The sequence below is a fragment of the Chinchilla lanigera genome, unplaced genomic scaffold (genome assembly GCF_000276665.1).
Source record: "Chinchilla lanigera isolate Chin_1 unplaced genomic scaffold, ChiLan1.0 scaffold00084, whole genome shotgun sequence".
Lineage (NCBI taxonomy): Eukaryota > Metazoa > Chordata > Mammalia > Rodentia > Chinchillidae > Chinchilla > Chinchilla lanigera.
Window position 1 is genome coordinate 6,903,726 of NW_004955485.1, and position 20,564 is coordinate 6,924,289.

At 58.6% G+C, this 20,564-nt stretch overlaps 1 protein-coding gene across 1 annotated transcript in view; it reads left to right on the top strand.

Annotated features, from left to right (window-relative positions):
* Sh3pxd2a (SH3 and PX domains 2A) overlaps positions 1 to 20,564 on the top strand; it is a gene marked incomplete at its 5' end in the record, with an annotated part of 196,155 nt that overhangs the window by 91,869 nt on the left and 83,722 nt on the right. Inside the window, 2 exon segments of the mRNA XM_005403799.2 lie at positions 3,667 to 3,743; positions 13,033 to 13,124. Coding sequence (XP_005403856.1) covers positions 3,667 to 3,743; positions 13,033 to 13,124 — 169 coding nt within the window.

Genomic DNA, 20,564 nt, shown 5'->3' on the forward strand with positions numbered 1-20,564 from the left:
TGGTTCGCCTAGGGACTTTGCTGCTCTGTCTCCCCCACTTACCAAATCCAGCACCACGGCTGCAGGCGAAGCCCCCGTGGCCCTGGTGTGGCACCAAGCCCACACCTACAGGGAAGCATCTCAGGGCCTCAGGGAGCAGCATGGGGCCTGGATGCAGATGGGAACCAGAGGTCCCTGTGGAGGACAGATGAGCTACGAGGTCACACAGCCCTCCTGTGGCCCAGCAGGACTTGGACCCAGCACTCTCACTTACGGCCCCTGCTTCTTCTGAGCCCAGCTTGAGTGGCAGAAAGAGGGACCCCCACTCGTCGCCCAGATGCTGCCAGGCTTACAGCTTTCTTCTCCGCTTCCGGGAATAAGCTCAGTCTGGCCCTGCATATAATCTGCCTGCTTATCATATTACTGGGGCAGCGTCCACCTGGCTTTGAAGCCTCTGGCAGAAGCCGACCCCTCCCCATAAAGGGGCTGAAGTACATTTATGAGAGGCCTCAATGCCCTGTGGTCTCGGCTTTCATAATGAGGATTTTCTTCCACCTCCTCTTTTCTGTCTCCCTTTTAATACAGTCGCCAGTGTGGCTTTCTGTATGTGGTTTAGATTCCTTACAGAGAGCTCAAGGCTGCAGAGTCCCTTCCAGGCCTCCCCTCCCTGTCCCCCACTGGCGGACTACTCCAGAACCTCCAGAAAGAAAGCACTGGCCCTGTTAAGACAGACGGGGATTGGCCTGCACCTCAGCAGCAGGTCCCCGGCCTCGTGGAGGGGACTGGAAGCTGCCACACCAGGGCCACTTGCAGCAGGGGGTGCGAGGGACCCATGGTGCCCATGCTCAGGGCCGGTGTGGTGAGGAGCCGGGGAGCCCCCACCCCCCACCTCGCCTATCCCTCTCTTCTCTGAACTTCTGCACCTCACGGAGGTCTCCAGTGTTCTCTTTGCTAATTTTTCTTACCTAGTTCCATCTCTGCCGCTGAAGCGGGAGTGATATCTACATCCCCAGGATACAAGGCCAGCCTTGTGGGTAGGAGGGATCGGTTTGTCTGTCCATCTCCCTCCTTCCCTTGTGACCTCTGCCCCCTCAGGTTGGTGGCCCTCCCTCGGGGCCCCCTGTTCCTCAGTCAATCCTTCAAGCTCTGGCTGGAGACCTCTTAACTGGTGGTGGCGCTGGGTCTAGGCCCACCAGCTCCTGGCAGACAGCTGGCTCCAGTGGAAGGCCCAGACCCCAGCCCCTTGCCGGGCCTGAGGAGGGTCTTCTCGCGCCAAGGTTTGTTTTGACACAGCGTCCGCATGGCCCCACACACACTTGCTCCCGTGGTGTGCAGGCAGGAAAGCGACAGGCATCCAAAAAAGGGTAGGAGGCAAAGAAGCAAGGAATTCCAAATCTGTGACAGCCTCCCCCGGCAAGGCAGCTGCCTGCAGTGTCCCGATAAATCACCTTTTATCTCCTTTCCCAGGGGTGCCTGTTAGAGCTCTGCCTTGGTGACGCCTGTGGTCTGCACAGTGTACTCTGTCCGTAGCGGGGAGGCCGGCTCTCTGACAGGGAGAGCCCAGGGAGGAGACTCTGGAGGACAGGGGGTGGCCGGCATCTGCTGTGTGCCATGCTGTGCCGCGTGGAGTGTGGGGCAGCCAGGAGGAGTGAATTGCAGGCCGTGGGCGGAAGTGGGAGCTCGTTGCCCATGGCGGGAGGTCCTTAGGTTTCCACGGTCTGACCCAGGCGGGCTGGTGGCCTGCACTGTGGTGCTGGGGAGGTCACGGCAGCTGCCCTTGTGCCCCGGCCCAGCTCCTGTCCATTCCTGTGTGCCTGCCAACGGCTGCTCACAGGAGCTCCCATGGCCGGAAGTGCCAGAGGCGGTGCTCTGGGGGCAGCCCCCGGGGCCAAGCAGGACATGGGCGGATGAACGTGGCGGCCCCCAGCCTCAGTAATCACTCCCCTCAGGTGCACTCTGCTTCCTCTCCTCGAGTCCCCGGCAGGGCCGAGCTCCAGCTGCCCCCAGAGTACCTGCCTTGGTAACTGCCCCTTCCCTGCCCTGCCTCCGTCTCCCTCTCCCCTAAGCACGCTCTCTGGAAGCCCTGCAGAAAGCAGGGCTGCACACAAACCCTCGTTTCTGGGGCTGCTTCTGGCGGAAGATAGACCTCAAGCCAGCGGCCTTGCTTATACCTCACTGGACCGCGGCAGAAGCAGCCCGAGTGGAGTGACATGCGTTCTGCACATTTACACACGTACAGTGGAGCTGGTCTTAACAAGGACCCCTTTAGAGCAAATGATGCAACAGCTTCTCCAACCAGTTTAAACAAATGAGAGAATTGTTTTATTTTTCGCAAATGAAAAGTACCAGGATGACCTGGGGTTCAGGAATATCTCTATCCAGCTTCTGAAAAGATGTCAAGGGTATCTGCCCCCAGCCCTTTCGTGGTTGGCTGTTACGTCATTCAAGAAGCCTTTATTGAACACTTACCTTGCACTAAGCACAACTCCTTTTTCTCATTCTTCCTTGTCAGGCAGTAATAAGGTTGGCCACTAGAGGCGCCAGGCTTTCATTGGGCCGTTAGCAACCAGAGGCCTCATTACTGACCCTCATTGGCCAGGATGAGGTCCTCTGCACATCCCCAGCCAATAACTGTGGCTCTGGCTGCTTGAGCTGTGTGCTTGCTTAACCTTGTTGCAGGGGGTGTGATTAGGACCGTGAGAATTAAGAATGTAGGAAGCCTTTCTAGCGGGTGGACTGGAACCACAGGTGCGTGTTACAGCTCTGGCTGACCTTCCTCACATGTCGGGCTCCATGGGTCCTATGGGTCCGCAAAATACAGTGAGGGCTCACAGAATGGATGCCGTGCTGTGAATGTTCTGGAAAAAGGAAAATCAGTCCCAGCTCAACCAGTGCCCAAGGAAAGGCTTCTGAAAGGGAGTGTTGTCCCCGGACATGAATGGCCACTGGACACAGGAGTGTCAGTTGTGTAAGGCCTTGAACATCAAACCAACGAGTTTAGGTTCTATATTTAACAGAGTGAAAAGACTGTGTATTGATATATTTATCATGACTGAATGTGACCAGTGCAGTGAGCCTGCTGAAAAGGTCTGAGGGGCTGGCATTTCCTGTAAGGCTTGCCCATGTCTGTAGAGAGATGTACCAGCTAGCTGGCAGCTGTACACACAGGGTGACACCAGGGAACAGTCAGACTGGGGCAGCCATCATCCCTTGGACTGGGCTTGTGCCGCCCTGGAAATAGCCACCCACCTAAACTAAGAATAGGAATTCCTGCCCAGCTGGCACAAATGAATGCTGATTTCTCAAGGAAGGATGGGCTTGCAAACAAAACAGGGCATGTGGGTTGGGCCGCACTGTAAGTGTGAGGTCACTTAAGAGCCACGCCCACGTCGGGCATCGATCCTGCCTGTAGACCCAGACAAGGTGACTTGGCCAAGCTGTTCATAGAAGTCCAAGATGGCAGCCTCCAGAGAGAAGCCTTGGGCCCTCCACCTTGGGCGCCTCCTGCCCCCCAGTAGAGGTGACTGTTCCTCTCCTGGTTTTTGTTTTTTTGTTTTGTTTTGTTGTTTTTGACAGTGGACAGAGGTAGTAGCGGGCAGTAGCCAGCTGAGATGCTGAAGTCGAGGGGAGGGAGAATGAGGGGAGCTTTAGCCAGACTCGCCCAGCTCATGAGAATCTCTCTTCCAGGCAAGATCCTCTTCCGGAGAAGCCACATCCGGGACGTAGCTGTGAAGAGGCTGAAGCCCATCGACGAGTACTGCCGGGTAAGTGTGTCTGGGGCTGAGGGACGCAGCTGCCCGAAGTCTGCCTGTCTGCGTAATACCCTTTGGAGGGCAGTGTCCTGGCCATTAGGGCTCAAGTAAGTGTCCCTTGGGGAGGCGTCATCCTGTGGCTGGGCCACCCTCTGGGACACAGAGCCTTAGTTCCCAGCCGAAGCTCTGCTGCTTTCGGAATCTGTCCATGTTTGCAAAATGCCATTTTAAGTCACTTCTAGGAGCTTGGGAGCTAAATTAAGGCCTCCTATTGAAGGGATTTTTGTATGGTGTTTTGCTGGATGTAGAACTATTTCCTTGAATTCCTTTTGGGCTGTTGGAGTCAGTTCGGAGTTGAGCAGCATCTGGAATACACATTCATTTATTCACATAAGTCTTGATAGATGCAAATGTTCATATATGCATATTCATAGATGCAAATGACCCTCCTCTGCTCATGCTCTCTCTGTCTCTGTCTCTGTCTGTCTCTCAAGAACAGGCATAGGAGTGACAGCACTGTCATGAACCAGAGCCCGGGTGTGCTTTTGCTTTGAGGGGCACCTGGGCACTCTGTCATGAGCTTGCAAGGCTGTAGGTCAGTGTCCTTGGCCCATGGCCTCAGGCTGGCCATACTGCCTGGGTTCAAACCCTAACCTGCTTCATGAACTTGGGCAAGTTACTTAACCTCCTGGAGCCTCAGTTTTTACATCTGTAGCATGTGGAGGGGAATAGTCCCTATGCAGAGGGTGGCCAGGGGCTGGAGGGAACTGACGTATGTCAGGACCCCAGTACAGTTTCAGAGGAACCATTTTGCAAGGCCTTTGGGCTGTTATTACAAGGCACAAACATTTGTATTAAATAAACAATAAAAAGGCTTCATTAAAAGCAAATAAAGAGCTGGAGGTGTTTTGGTGGCAGAGCTCCGAGCCTGGACTCAATCCCCATCACCAAAAAAATGAAAGAATGAATGCGTGCAAATAAAAAGTACCAGGGCAGATAGAGATAAACAAATGAGTAGAAAAGCAGTAGTTGTACATCATTCCTGCCTGCCACTGGCTGTCATAGAGCTTCCTGGTGAAACACAGCAGTATGCCTGGAGACTCTCGGGGGGTGGCGTGGCATCGCGTGTGTCACAGTGTGGGTGTTAGAATGAGAAGAGTTGGAGTCGAATGCCAGGGCCACGCTTCCTAGCTGGGCCCTGAGTGGGTACCTTTGCCTGACAGAACCTGGTTTCCTCATCTGGAAAGGGGGGTTACAGATGATGGTCTTTGGGGGCTAAGTGGGAGACTCCGTATCCCTGCAATGCTTTGCCCTTACATACATCTGTTACCTCTTCAGGTCCCTTTATACTCTAATTTTTTTTGGGGGGGGGCATTGGTTTCCGGTACTGGGAATCAAACTCACGACCTTGCTCTTGCCAGGCAGGCGCTGTGCCACTGAGTTAAATCCCCAGCCCCTATACTCTAGTATTTTATAATTCTGAATCATTGTGCTTAGCAATAAAAATACTTAAACCGACCTGCTAAACTCATTGACTGACAGCCGCCAGCCCCGAGGAGGCCAGGCGCTCCCACTTGCCGCCAGCAAGCCGAGGGTGAATTACTCCCGGTGGTGCCTGGCAAAGCCTTCCCCTGAGCTGGCAGCCCCTCTTCTTCAGATCAGTATCATTTTTCTCTTTAAAGGACATTTACCGTTTGTAGTTAAATCGATGGCTGCTGCCTAAGCTTTGATTTCTCTTTATTCCTTGCCCAAGAAGTTAAACAGGTGAGCAGAGCTAATGCAGGAGAGGACAAAGGCCTGAGGAAGGCCTTTTCCATCTGGGATTTATAGCTGCAATCAGCCCCGGCCTCCCAGGTCTGGGGAGCCCAGGGCATCTGCACTTGGGCTCCAGGATCAGTGGCAGGAGGAAGCTGATAGCATCTTATCTCCGGGGATCAGGCTTTGACCAGGACTCCCGGAGGCTCTGGGGCTGCAGAGCATTGCTGGTGGCTGGGGGAGCTGTCTCTGTGTGGTCCGCAGGCAGAGGGGCCTCCTGACATGATTAGCACAGATGGGAGCTGCGCAGTGCCTGGCCGCTTTACCGTCCGCTGGCTCACTCTCTCACAGGCAGGAATTTACTCTGAGAATATGTGGAGGTGGGGTGGGCTGTGCAGACTGACCTTTAATTCTGCTGAACTAAAAGGCTGAGCTCTGTGGTCTGATTGTTGGAGAAACCTACTGGCATGGTATTTTTTCTTTTTTTTTTTTTTTCTTTTTTTTGAGACAGGGTCTCACTATGCAGTTCAGGCTGGCCTTGAGCTCACTTTGTAGCCCAGGCTGGTCTCGAACTCGCAACAGTCCTCCTGCCTCAGCCTCCCAAGTGCCGGGATTACAGGGGTGCGCCACCACGCCCGGCTCTTTGGAGAAACCTACTAACCTCACAGTGATCAGTGAGAGGAATGATCATTGATCGGCCAGCTTCACCGCCCGTGCCCTGTGCCTCCTTCCGTGCCCGCTTGCCTTGTCCGTCCCCATCCTTGGGGGTACACGTCCCAGAGCTTCTGGACCCCTCATTTGCTGTCCCCTGCATGTCCAGCTCTGCTTAGGCCTAGTACAGCGAGGCAGTACTGACTCAGTCTAGGGTGCATGGGGGGTCAAGTGCGCCCAAAGCTGTGAGGCTGCTTGCATGTGTGTGTGGGAAGTCTGGCCACGCAGTGGACATCCCCGGACTGTGCACAGCCTGCCCTCAGCTATCAAGTAGTCCCTCCCCTAATTCTGGTTTCTCAGCGTAAATATCAAGGATAATTGTAAATATATATGGAGTTGATTGGATCAGCATCATGGAAGATTTACCAGGCTCCAGCCGGGCACTTGCTTCATGTGGTACTTGAGGCCAGGTGTCTATCAAAAAGGGTTACAAAGGCATTTCTTTACTTTATGGGCAGCGTGGTGGTTAATGGGCAGCGTGGTTGTGTGGTTACTATTTAATACTTCCCAACAAGTCGGAGACTTTCAGACTAACGGTTTCACACGTGACTCCATGTCCCCTGTCCCTATGGGTAGCACACATACCTGCAGTTTTTCCTGGGGATAAAATAAGTTATCCTGGTGGGAGGAGTGTGTGAGAGGGAGGATGTGAGAACAACCAGCTCACCCTGCCCGTTAGGACATTTATAGGGGGCCTCGTTTCCTGGTGACTTTTCCGCTGCTTTCAAAGCTGGTTTATCTGTTCTTCTGCCCATGGCACATTTGCTGTCAGGGATGAGGGGCTGGGTGCACAAGGATGGGGCAGGAAGCCTGAGCCCGTGTAGAGGTCAGCACTGAGGGATGCGGGGTCTCCTGCCCCCTCGCCTCTCAGGCTCGTACCCTTTTGTCCCCACTTGCCAGATTCCAAACAGGCTGTTACACGGTGGGGATCCTCGTCCTGAAATCCATGTCCGGTGGGGTTTTTCTCAGCCCATCACTGGCTGACCCTGGGGGAGGGTGACCTTGCTCTTGCGGCCCTTCTGAGAGTGGCTGGCCCAGGAGTGTGGCTGGTGGGGGAGACTGAGGCACAGGAAGCCCGCTTGTTCTTGTCTCTTCAGCGCTCTTGTCATCGACAAAGCCTGGTTAGTAGAGCAGCTCCATCTCCCTGGCAGACCCTGGAAGGGCATTGCCAGCCTAGGAGGAAGCAGCCCTCATCCCTGTTCTCCCGAGGGCTCTCGCAGGAGGCCCGCTGCGCCTGAGAACGGCGAAGCATCTCAGCCAGGCCCGCTGTGGGCTTTTCCAAGTGCTGCTCAGGCCTTGGCTCCTGTCTCTGGAGTCCGGCTCACCAGACCGGAGGCCACTGCCAGCTGGCCAGGCCTCCACCCTTGGGCTGAGCTGGTCCACCTCCTGGGCGCACACTCAGCTTCCACAGTCGCTCCTTGGAGAAGCCGTGTGGCTCCTACAGAGGCTGATGCCTTGCTGTCCCTCGCCTAGAAAGCGCCCTGCCGCCCCTGCTGTACCGCCTTGGCGTGGCAGTGATGTCTGCTGCTTGTGGGACCCTACAAGGGCTTCATCTGTTATCAAGCCTGGCCCAAAGGGTGTCCCGCCGGTGTCTATCAACAACATGAGTAGTTACAGCTGAGGCGCCTCAGGAGGTGACCTCAAATGTGCCCCCACAGTCTCACGGGGGGCAGTGTGATCATGAGGACACTGACGTCATCAGGGGACCAATCCGTTCATGCTGCGTGAGCTGTGAGAAGGCAGAGCCCCAGGAAGTAGTCACGGGGGTGTGACCCCGGAGTCAGAGCCTGTCCCCAGCCCCTTCCTCACTCGCTGGCTCTTTCCAACTCTCTCTGCTTCCTGGCTGCTGTGAGGTCAGCGGCTTTGCTCTGTAGCTCCTTGGGAGGCTGAAACAGGAGAATCCTAAGTTTGAGCCAAGCCTAGACAACTTAGTGAGACCTTGTCTCAAAATAAAAGAGGGCTGGGGACATAGCTCAGTGCATGACTCTGGATTCAATCCCCAGTGCAGCAAAAGACACTGCAGGAAACTGTGATTTCAGAAGTAGTTCTGGAGACCCCAACTTTCCGGGTGGTGATCTGGGAAGGACAGCTGGGGCAGGGCTTGGGGTGGGGGACACAACAGGAGGCCACATGGGCAGGACTGCCATCACCCCTAGTATGTGCACCACACACACACACACACACACACACACACACACACACACGGCAGCTGGGCTTTTGCCTGTACAGTTTCCATCAAGTAACACTGGCATTGCTACAAGAGGGCACATTCACTGTCGCATGCAGAGTAGGACACCCGTGGCAGTCCTCCCAAATGCAAGACTCTGCCTTTTGCCCTGGACCCGCTGTCCCCCAGCGTGTGGGGCTTTGTGGGGGTGGTGGTGATGGACCAGAGTGGCTTAACCCCTGCCCCTTGTGTCCGAGGGTAGGGCTCAGAGACACTGCCACAGCCGCCCGCTGCCTTTCCCGTCAGTACCATCTTCATGGAGGACGCCGCGGCTGGCAGGACGGTCTTGAGGGGCAGGAGCTGGAGACCCAGGGGCAGCTTAGGCTGGCAGAGGGGCCATTAGCAGAGGCAGCTGATGCCAAACCCAGAGGACACTGTCAGCGCCTCTCCTCGGCCCCTTCACCCAGGCCCCCGCCCACCGCAGCCCATGTCTCCAGACCTCCTCTTGCCCACCCAACTCAGCATGGCAGTGCCAGGGGACGGAGGTCAGGCAGGGGCATCCCACAGGGATTCACCAAGGGCACGAGGTCATGCTCCTGCCAGTCCCTCCCCAACCTGGTGCCAGCAGGACCCCCGACCCCTGAGTCCGAGCCCACTCAGGAGTGGACCCATCAGGTTGACCGATAGAGCAGACAAAGGAGTGCGCCCCGGCCGGTGGTGCTGTCTGCACTGTAAAGCTGGGAGGGCCCCTAGAATGCCTCTGACCTGAGTGCACCCCGCTGTGTTCCACGGGGTGTCGCCGCAGCCACGCCCTGTGCACGAGTTGGAGGTCGTAGCCAGCAGAGGCTCAGACAGAGCAGGGGTCTGGACTCAGACAGTGGGTGCAAAATTTTGCTGTTTACCAGCTGTAATGCCTTGGGGAATTATTTAAGCCCCCTGGGCTTTAGCTCCTTCTGCGGGAAATTGCTCTGCTCTTAGAGTCAGTAGGATGATTAAGATGTCCTATTAGTAGTAAACAGCCTGAACTAGGTCCCTGCAGGACTTCTCAGGGCTTTGATATGCTAAATAACATGGTGATCCCCAAGGCCAGAACAGGGGACCTTCAGGGCACCATGTCACATGTGCCCATGGGATTCAGCCACCCTAACCCTTTTTTGAGACAAGGTCTCACTGAGTCCCTATTTGCCCAGGCTGAGCTTAAACATGCAGCCCTCCTGCCTCAGCCTCCTCCTTCAGTCCTGTGAATTAGAGTGTGCGCCACCACACCCAGCTGCCCCAGCAAATAACTGCAGAGCTGGAATTGGAGCTGAGATCCCCTGATGCTTTCCCGTGCTCTCTCTGTTGTGCATCTCTGCTTTTACCCAAGTAACAGTGACAGAGGTGACAGCAGCATTATAAAGTGACAGTTCCCCAGTGTGTGCTCCGCATAGGCACAACACTGAGCTCCCTGTACTCGCCCGCTCACGTAGCACCCTGAAAGGCGGAAGGTGCCGTACTGAAGCCGTCGTACAGAGCTGAGCAGGCAGGCAATGCATCTGCACCGTGCAGCCCAGACTCGAGCCTGAGTCTGCCTGGCCTAACCCGGCCCCTGACGCACGCGGTGAGCCTTAGCCCTGAGCCAGCGGTGCTCCCCTGGAGGCACCACAGCCCGACCCCCACCTTGCTCGCCCAGAACAGCTGGGTTTGAGGGTTCCCTCTGGCTGTCGTGGCTGGCGCAGCCCCAGGGACAGGCCGCTCGGCACCAGCCTCTCCTGCCTGCTGTTTGGGCCGTAAGTGGCCTTTGGCGGCAGCTCCGAGGACAGCTGCTCCGGGCTGAGAGCCTCTTGTGCTCCTGAAGTCGGGCCGAGCCCTCCAGATTGCCGCCTGTGGGCCCCCTGTTCGCTGAAGATGCCACGGCCAGTCCCCCGAAAGCCCTCTTTGTCTGAGGCGCTCTCAGCCCACGCACCCCCTGCCCCACGCTGCTCTGTCGGCATGAAGAGCCCTCTGTTCCCCGCGCTGCGATGAGCCAGGGCCCCGGGCAGTGTCGGGGGGAGGCGGGCCAGCGGAAAGGGCCGCGGCCCGCCAGGCTGGTGGAGCTGCTCGCTCCTGCCCTGTCGCCGCCTCCTGCCTCCGGAGAGGCCACCCTGGCAGACAGTGGGGACGGGTGCCCGGCTGCCCCCGTGCCCTCGGGACGCCTCCTGGTGCCACCCGCCTCCCCCAGCCCGTGCCTGCCGTGCCTCTCTTGTCCACCCGCTCCCTGTCCTCCTGCCTTTCTGCAGGCTGCCTGTCTCCCTCAGCTCTTCCTCCCGTTCTCCCCTTCCTGGGGAGAAAAGATGAGCTCAGTGAAACCCTGACCCCTTCCAGGGCAAGCCCCCCTCCTACGTGCTGAGACGGGGCCTGGATTCCGTCACTTACTCACTTACTTCGGGTTCCACACCCCCACGCCTGCTTTCGCGTCCTCGTCGTAGGTGAAGGCGGCGACACCTGTCTCCAGGACAAACTGCAGAGACCCCAGGGCAGAGCTGCGTCCTCCTCACCTCGTAACGGCCAGGCGCGGTCCCCTGCCACACATCCGCGCCGCTCTCGCTACTGGCGGATGACTGGAGCCCAGGACGGTGCCTGGCATGCGCTCGCTGCTCGCGTCCATTTCCCGTCCCGTTTCTGGCTGCTGACAGGATGTGATGTGTCGTGTCTGGGACTCCCAGGCTCCGCGGGCCGTCAGAGGAGCTGGGAGCTGCAGACGCTCTTTCATCTGCAGAGGCCTGGGCTGTCTCTTCTTGTCTTGTCTCACGTAGGTGTCGGTTTGGCATCCGGAAGGGCCTCCTGTAGGAAGCCTGGTGCTGATGCCGAACCAGCCCAGGGGAGAATTATACCAGGGCCTCCCCCTTCCCCAGTGCTTCAATTCTAGCAGTGCCCTAGGACCGCGTGCACTTATTTATTTATTTAGTTGCCTCATTTTAATGTCCCGCTTAGATGTTAGGCTTCTAGGCACCAAAGCCCTGTTCACCTGTTCATTTATCTGTTTTTCATTCTTTCATTCATTTTTTTCCAGGGCTAGGGGTTTACACTGAGCTACATCCCCACCCCTTTTTTATTTTTTGAGTCAGGGTCTCGCTGAGTTGCTAAATGGCCCACACCGCACTCGAACTTGCCATCCTCCTGCCTCAGCCTCTAGAGTGCTGGGGTTATTGGCAGGCACCACCACACCTGGCTCATTCATTTATTAAACAGTACTGAGTGCCTGCTTAGGCTCAGGCACTCTGCTGTGATCTGGGGCACAATCCACAGGACAGACCAAAGTCCGTGCTGGCGTGAAGCTTACGCTTCTGTCCTCCTTCCTCGCCCTGTGGCGGCCTAGGTTTCCTCACCTGCAGTGTGGCCCACTGGGAGGACCGCAGGCGCTGCTGTGTTGGGCGTTGCCTCTGAAGCCCATCCTGGCGTAGCAGGTGACAGGAGCCGGTCTTACAGCTACGCTCGCTGTCCCAGCTCACTGTCCTGTCCTGGCTCCAGCCTGGGCTCCCTTGTCCCTGCCCCTCTGCCCTGCTCGGGCTGTGGTCCCTCCTGTCCCAGCATTCTCTGCTGTCCTGAAGGAAGGGAGGATCCAGCAAGCGGGGCCAGCGCAGCTTCACCCTCACCTCCAGCCCCTCCTCTGGGAGTGGCCAGGCCAGCGCTCCCATGTGCCTACTGCCAGGCGGCGTGGAGTGGCAGTCATCTTGCTGTGCCCTGTCCTCCAGCACAGCCTCCCTCCCTGCAGGACAGGCTTATCTGCCAGTGACTCCCCAGAGGACGCCCCTGCTGTCCTCTCTGCTTGCCCAAAGCTGCACACCCACTGGCGAGCTTGTGCCCGCTCTGCTGTGCCCTTGGAGCTCTGCACCCTCCTCCGAGGGCCCCGGGGAGGCACTCTAGATCTGGCCCCTGCCCGCCTCCCTTCGCTGTGCACTTGGCCCCCAGCAACCTTCACCCAGCCCCACCCCCCAGGTCTTACCCAGCCTTCAGAGCGCAGCTTCAGAGATTCTTTCCTGAAACATCCACCCCCATCTGCATGGGTCTTAGCCGGGTCAACAGACCTGTCGTAGCACCCTGCACTTCTCCGTAGCAGTGATCCGTCTGTCATTACATAATCAGTCCTATGACCAGGATCTTGGGACTGTGACTCTGGGGCAGCTGGAGGGCCGCTAATGGGAGGCCGGGAGGAGGAGGCCTCACACGGTTAGGTTAGGGATCTTAATGGACTTACCCTGGGGATGGGAGGGATTCCCACAGGCTCATATAGAATGACCAGCCCCAGGCCTGAGGGCCCTGAGACCCAGGGTTTGTTCACTGACCATTGATTTTTCTAGTGGGCTGTTCAGTTTGCTGATATGCTGACAGAAGGGTTGGTTGGATTATTGGCTGGGTGGCTGATCGGTGGGCTAATTGATCTTTTTTAACGGTTTGTTGGTTTATTGATTAATCGGGTGGTTGATTATTTGTTTTTTAGTTGAGACTGTGGGTGGGTGGATGGTGGATAACTGATTCGTCAGTGAGCTGGCTAACTCCCGGACTAGTTGTGCTTGGGTGGGTGGATGGTGGCCTGACTGTCCTCCATGGCACAGTCCTTGAACCGCCCACCACGCCAGCCCGGGTCGACTTGGTTTTCCTGACCCCAGTTTTGTCACCCTAACGCCTTTTCTTCCTGTCTTTCCTCAGGCACTCATCCGACTGCCCCCCCACATTTCACAGTGCGATGAAGTCTTCCGGTTCTTTGAGGCCCGCCCTGAGGATGTCAACCCGCCAAAAGAGTGAGTCGCGGCTCGGGCCGGTCCTGTGTGCTTGGAAGGTGTGGGCCCGAGTGCAGGCCAGCCGGGGAAGGGGTGCAGATGAAGTAGCAGGTGTATGGCCGCAAAAGGAGCTGACTCTGCGGTGGTCCCTGTGACCGGTCGCTGCCCTCTGCACCAGCTGCGTGAACGGGCCGGTCGCCCGCGCCCGCGGTGCAATGGGGGAACCACACGGCAGCCCCACGGTTTCGTATGTTTCTGTGACAGTGGAGCATGGCTGCTCGTTTAAGCAGGGTCTTGCTGTGTAGTCCAGGCTGACCTTGAACTTGTATATAGCCCAATTTGGCCTCAAATTTGTGTTCCTCTTGCCTCAGCCTCCCCGTGCGGGGATGACAGGCGTGTGCAATCATGCTTGGCAAGGTTCTGTGCTCTTTGACCATTTCCTCAACCGCTCTGCACCTCCGTTTTCCCAGCTCTGAAGTGAGGTAATGCTTCACACGTGGGGAGGCACGAGGGCTCCCTGAGATGACCCCGTCATCTCTGGCGGCACACAGTCAGCACTTGCCTGGGGAAGCCTGGGGGCAGAAGGGACTAGCGCAGTCCCACGGAGCACAGCCTGGCCCTCGCGGGGATGGTTTGGAAAGCGGCTGGTCCCCCGTCACCATGGCAACAGAGGTTCGCTGCCTCTTTCGGGGTGGGTACTGGACGCCTGGGCCAGTCCACCACTGGTTTGTCAAGCAGTGGGCCTGAGGAAAGGAACCCCTCCGGCCCCAAGGCAGAACAGAGGCCCAGCAAGTGGGGTAGGCCGTTTCAGGAGGGCTCCTCTTTGCCTGGCCCTGGCACTGTCTCCACTGTCCCAGGACCTGCTGACAGGGACTGGGCTCCAATTTAGAGTGTACTTGCTCCCTGGGAGATAGCCAGGCCCTGTCTGTGACCTGGACCCCCAGGGTGCCTGTATATCAGCCACCTGCCCTGCTGTATTACTTTTCTCGCTGCTGAGACAAAATACCTGACACTTTAAGTTAAAGGGGAAAGGTTTATTTAGCTCACGGTGTGTAGAGGTTTCAGTCCATAATCGGCTGGCTGCAAGGCAGGGTGGCATGGCAGAGAGGCATCACCAAGGAGAAACAGTTCATGGCAGGCAGGAGGTAGGTAGCAAAACAAGCAAGAGAGGAACACCGCTCTTTCTACCCCTTGTATCTCATCCAGGCTGCTTAGAGCGGACAGCACTCACACCCTCAATCCTAGTGCCCTCGATCCTAGCATCGCACCATGAATCAATCCCAGCGCCACACACCCTAGATCCAGCCGCCTCTGAAGAAGCCCCACCTATGACCGCATGAGGCTTTGGGGAACATTTTAGACACAATCGGTAACACCCGCCATCTCAGGGCTGTGCGCACTCTCCTGGCCACCGTGCCTACCCCTCCCTCCGTCCTGAAACATAAACACGGATCAGGTAACAGCATATTTTGACTCTGGGCGGCTGTGGAGTGGTTTATCAAGTTATCAAAGCCTCTGGACTTAATTGAAATTTTGTAGATAACCCCCAGCCTCTTTCAAGTGGGCTGTGCCGGGCCCCTGGAGAATTCACAGGGCATGGGGCAGGAGGCCCTGTTCCTTTTCCCTCCTGCAGGGAAGACAGGGTCCCTGACCGCCCAGATTGGGAGGGAGGAAGTGGGCAGCAGCCTCCACTTGACCCCTAGCTGGAAAGCCAGCCCATCTGCCCCGCTAGTGGAGGCTCCTGGAGAGGGCTGGCCCTGCACAGAAAGGGCGCTCCTCCCAGGCACCTGGCTGGGCGTGGCGCAGGGTGGCCCCCCAGAAAGGTTGCTCAGGGCCCCCCTGCCTCCTGTGACAGGAACGCTGAGCCCACACATCGCTGCCGGGTGTGCACAGCGGTGCTGCTCTCCTCGGGCCCCTGGCACCGCCGCCAGCCCCAGCTTTTGGTAGCGCGGGTCCTTCGCTTCTCACCTTCCACCCGACCCCGCAGCAGGCCCTACGGGCCCTTCCCCCACCGTGCGTCCGTACCCCGCCCCCACCACAGCTTCCGTCTGTCTCCCGGGTTCTCGGCGCCTCACTGTGATCAGATCAGGTCGCTCCAGGCCCTGAGCTCGGGGCCTGCCCGTCCTCTGAGCCCGCCCCTGCCCTCGAACCAAACCCGCTAGCCAGGTATCAGTGCTGGGCCTTTGTGCCGTCTCTTCCCGGGACGGGCGCACCACGCCCCGAGGGAGCCCTCGCCTGGCCCCGCATCTCCTTCCAGACATCGCCCAGTGGCTCCTCTGAGGGTGGCTGAGGCTTCCTGCAGCACATCGCCTCGCACTTGCTCCTGGCTTGCTCGCTCTTTGCACAGCGTACACTCCCTCACTTCCGGTCTGCTTACTGACTCGGATGATTAGAACGGGGTGTCCCTCCTAAACTGGTATTCTGGAGTCTGATACCGATGCAGTGGTATTCAGAAGTGGGCCTTGGGGACATGATTGAGTAACGAGGGCTTTATCCTCATAAATGCCCTTATAAAGGATTAGTGCCCTTATAAAAAAAAAGTGTCAACCAGCTACTTGGGAGGCTGAGGCAGGATAACTGCAGGTTCCAGCCCTGCCTGGCCAACTTGGTGAGGCTGTCTTTAAATAAAAGGTAAAAAGGGCTGGAGATGTAGCTCAATTTTGGAGCACCCCCGGATTCGATCCCAAGTACCACAAATAAACAAGAGGCGTGGGTGAGACCCCAGCCCTCCTTCCGCGTGAGGACACAGCTGGAGAGCGCCATCTGCTGGAAGCAGTGAAAGGTGTTGTCCTAGCTGCCTGAGCAGATGACACTTGCTGCAGGTGTGCTCCGTCCCACTGGAAGGCAGCCGGCTCCAGAGGAGTAGGATGTGGACCTGCTCTGCCCACAGCCGTGTCCCCAGCTCTCAGGGAAGTGCCCGGCCCAGAGCAGGTCCTCGGGTGCTGTCTGCTGAACGAGTGAGCGTGTCGCTCAGTCTTCGCTATTTCTCACCTGCTAAGTGTGGCTGTGACGTGGTTTTACCGTGGAGGGCAGGGCTCAGCGAGACGAGGTGCCTGCCTGAAGTCACCGAGCTGGCGAGGAGCAGGCAGGCAGGCTCCAGGCCAGCGCTTGGGCCGTGGCCCGGGCCCCTCTGGTCTCACACTCGAGTCCCCTGTGGTTTTGCAGCCTCCTCAGCAGAGCACCCCCAGCAGGGCGGGTGGGGGACTGGCCTCCCTCCCCTGGTGGTCTGTTCTCCTTTTTCGGATGGCTGTCGTAGTCCATCTGAGCTGCCGTCTTAAATACCAGGGACCAGATATCCTAACAGCCACAGAAATTTTTTTCTTGCAGTCTGGGGGCCAGGAGTCCTAGATCGAGCCCCTGGCAGACTCACAGTGTGCCCGGGCCCCTGCGTCACAGATGGGCGTCTGCGCTGCACCTTCCCCTGGCAAAGGGGAAATAGGCGCTCTGGGGTCTCCTTTATAGCACCCCCCATGGTGTCCCACCCTCAGAGCTGATCCCCTCCAGAACCCACCCCCTGTGCCCTCACGCTGGGCATCAGGAGTTCGTGCATTTGAGGAGAGACAGACACTGTCAGCAGGGTCCTTGTCTGTAGGGTGTAACAGTCCCTGCCCGCAGGGCCGTGTGAGGTGGCACCTCAGCACACAGACAGCGCCTGAACCGGGCCCATGGGCCGCACCACCCACGGCTCGGAGGGCAGCTGAGGATGCCACGTGAGGCTCTGCACACCCCTCCACACACGCCCCTGCCAGCCCTCCAAGCACCGCTTTGGTAAGGCTGGACTTCCCGCCTCTTCGCGATCGCTGGCTTCTGCGCTCACTCAAACGGGGGAGTGGCGGCCCGCGAGCGCCTTTTGTTCCCTGTCTGCGGGCACACCGGGGGTCCACCCGGCCCTCCTGCCCCGCTCAGCGCATTCCTTCTGAGTGAAGCGCCAGGACGCTGATTAATTCTTGACATTGCAAGGGCGGGGCAGAGCCCTGCGGAGCTGTTTTTGTTCTTGAGCCCCAGAGCCACAGAGCCACCCTCTGCCGTGACCTAGAACAATGCCCCAGTGTTCAGGGGGCCCTGGGGTGAGGAGCGTGTGGGCCCCGGCCAGATCCAGCCCATCCTTGTCCACGCCTGCGCAGGGGGCCGCTTGCATCTGGGAAAGCCCCTGCCCCAATACTCAGCATCCCCGCCACCGGCCCTGTCCTTGGGACACAGGGACAGACAAAGGGGCGGCTGGCCTGGGAGGAGGCCAGAGGCAGCCAGAGCCATGGGCGGGGAGACCGGCCCAGAGCAGTGGAAGTGGCTGAGAGCGGGCAGCCTTGGGGACTGGGGTGGGGCTGAGGGCAGACCCAGGAACCTCTCTGTCTCAGGGACTCCACCCTCCCTTCCATTTACACTGGGGTGGGGGGTTCATCCTGGACCAGCTGGTGAGGGGCGCCCAGGAGGGAAGGGGCATCTCCTGCCTTTCCCCCGGGAAGAGCAGAGCCAGGACAGAAGGAACTGTCGGCCCTGCCTCAGCCCAGCAGGAGGACAGCACAGAGATGGGCAGCACTGACAATCCAGGGCGAGCCAGGCGTGGTGGCGCACGCCTGCAATCCCAGCACTTGGGAGGCTGAGGCAGGAGGATAGTTGGGAGTTCAAGGCCAGCCTGGGCTACAAAGTGAGCTCAAGGCCAGCCTGAACTGCATAGTGAGACCCTATCTCAAAAAAGGGAAAAAAAAAGAAAGAGTCCGCGGTGCTCATGCACCCCAAGTCCTCATGCCCAGCAGACACGGGGTCGGCCTACTTAGAAGGCAGGTGCTTGGTTAGAGTCCAGGTGGCCTAGTGACCAGCAGCATGACCTTGGATTGGTGACGTGGTGGCCTTCCCTTCGGTAAGCTGCACAGTCACAGCTGGGTGCTGATAGAGGTGACAGGAGATGCGTGTGGTGACGAATCACAGCGCCCAGCCCGCCCCTTCCTCTTCCTGGGAGGCAGTCGGGCGGTCCTGGGAAAGCCCTGGGAGTGAGTCTCCCGACGTCACAGAGCGCCTACTGGTGCCGGGGTTTGCACTGGCCAGTGGACTTGGAGCTCCAGGCTGCCATGGCGTTGAAACTTGAGCTGGGTTCATTAACTCCAGGGAGGGTGACAACACCCCGCTCTGCTTGTGGCGGAGAGGGGCTGGACTTCGCTTCAGGCCTCGGCCGACCTGGCCCCATGCTGGCAGTACCGCCTGGCGGACAGTGGGGGGCGCACGGGAGCTCTGCAGGGGTCTCACAGATGCTCAGAGGGGCTTGCACCTCCTTCCCTCTGCTCCTTCACCCCGCTCAGGCAGGGCTGAGGGGCTGCAGCACCGGCTGAGCTGAAGGTGGGAGCTGGGGTAAGACTTGTACCGAGTCCTCAGCTCCAGGACCCGCCCAGGGCCGCGGCTGGCTGCGCAGGGGTGAGGCTGCCCCCTCCAGCCCTGCTGCCGGACACCGCGGGCCTCCTGAATCCCTGTCCCGAACCCAGGCACCAGGGGACTGGGAGTGGAGTAGCGAGCCGGACCCTCGCTGTCCACACCTCTGCACCCCAGCCAGCTGGCTGGGACCCGGCCGCACTGTCCCCGCCACTGGCCACTGCACAAATGGCCTCTTTGTGTGATGGGTGGGAGACAGCTGGCTAGCAAGGGGCTGCAGGCGGAGGGGCCTGGAGAGGGAGGGTGGGACTTCTGCCCTCCCTGCCACGGCCCCTTCAGCCTGGGTGGGCAGGTGGCAGGACAGTGCCTCAGGAAACTGCGCCCAGCCCACTTGAAAGGCCTGTCAGCCCGGGGAGCAAGGCCTCCTGTGGCCTGGCCAGCACGCTGGGTGGGCATGCCGAGAGCAGTGGACTTTACACCACCCGCCTGGTGTGGGCTCCTGGAGCAGAGGCCCATGGGGCCAGGTCCAGATAGAGGGGATCCCCGTCCTCAGAGACGCACAGAGAGTTTGCCTTCCCCTTCGGCTCCCCTGGAGCCTCCAGGTGGAGCGGTAGTCCCAGCTGAGCCCAAGGGTGACCTTCACCCCCTGCCTCATTACAGCTGGCTCCATGTCCCTGTCCCAGGTGGCTTCCCCTCCACCGAAGTCCCACACAGAGCCCGACTTAGGGCCCGAGGTCACAGCAGCCTTCTCTGTAGCATCCAGGAGGGAGGCCGATGGTCATTTACACTGTGTGTGTGTGTGTGTGTGTGTGTGTGTGTGTGTGTGTGTGTTTGAGGACTGAACCACACAGGGTCTTCATGCTGAGCTACACTATCAGCTCCCCCTTTTAGATACGGTCTTTAAGTTACCCAGGTGGCACTCAGACTTGGGATCTTCCTGCCTCAGCCTCCTTCAGTGCTGATGTACCACTACACCTGGCTTCATTCAGGCTTTTATTGAGCACCAGGGTGAAGGTGCGAGGCTGTGGTCCTGGACAGCCCACTCCCGCCCATGGGGTGTCCTGGTCAGAGCAGGAGGAGAGCACACCAGGGCCAGCTCTTGTGGAGCGTGGCTCCTCTCCCACCTTCTGTGGGGCCTGGTCACCACTTAGCCTCTCAAAACCTCAGTGTATTGCCTGGAAAATGGGCCAATAACAGCTGCCGATGCAGTGGAGAAGGCACTACCTAGGTGCAGGACCATCAGCAGTGACACGCCAGCCTGGCCAGGCGGGCAGGGAGGCCCCCTGAGGGCGTGACTCAGGCAGAGCCAGCTACTGGAGACGTGCAGAGGGGGCGTCCAGGCCAGAGGGCATCTTGGATGCTGCAGCTGCTGCAGGGTTGGAGGAAATTCCAGGCGGACAGCGTCCAAGATCAACAGTGGAGTGATGGCTTTGGGGACTGGACACACTGGTAGAGGGCGGCATATCCCATAAGCCCGTCCCCTTCACAGGCCACTTCGCCTGGGTCTAGAGGGTGATTGGAGGGAGTTTAGGCTCCACTGTAACTGGGTCACCGGGGCCCTCAGCTCTGTGTATCTGGCTCCACCAGGCGGCAGGATGGAGTATCACGACCGCCGACCTCCGCTGAAGCCTGCAGATTTGACCCGCGCTGGGCCTGAGGAAGGGCGGGACCTTGAGCACAGCTCCTCTTGTCCAGCCATCAGTGCATGCCTGTGAGGCTCGAGGTCCTTTCTGAAGATAAGGAAGCCTTGGCCCATACTGGTCGTGTTAGCTCTTGGCTTGTGAATGCAGGGGCTGCATTCCAGCCTCACCTTCCAACACTAGGTCTCACCCTAGCCAACCACACCAGGCTGCCGAAGACAGAGGCGCTGGAGCCGTGCCAGGTGACTAGCTCTGAAGGTCAGGGGGGACCCTTCGCGTGTGAAGAGGGCAGAACGACTGAATCAGGGCCCCTGGTTGCTATGGTCGTGGGGGAGTGTGCTGCAGTTGCAGCTGACAGAGCCTTCCACAAGAGGAAGCCTCCGAGGGAAACCCCAGAAGGTGCGAGGCTCAGGAGCCCGCGGGGCCCCAGAGGTCCCAGACCTTCGGGACCACACTACAG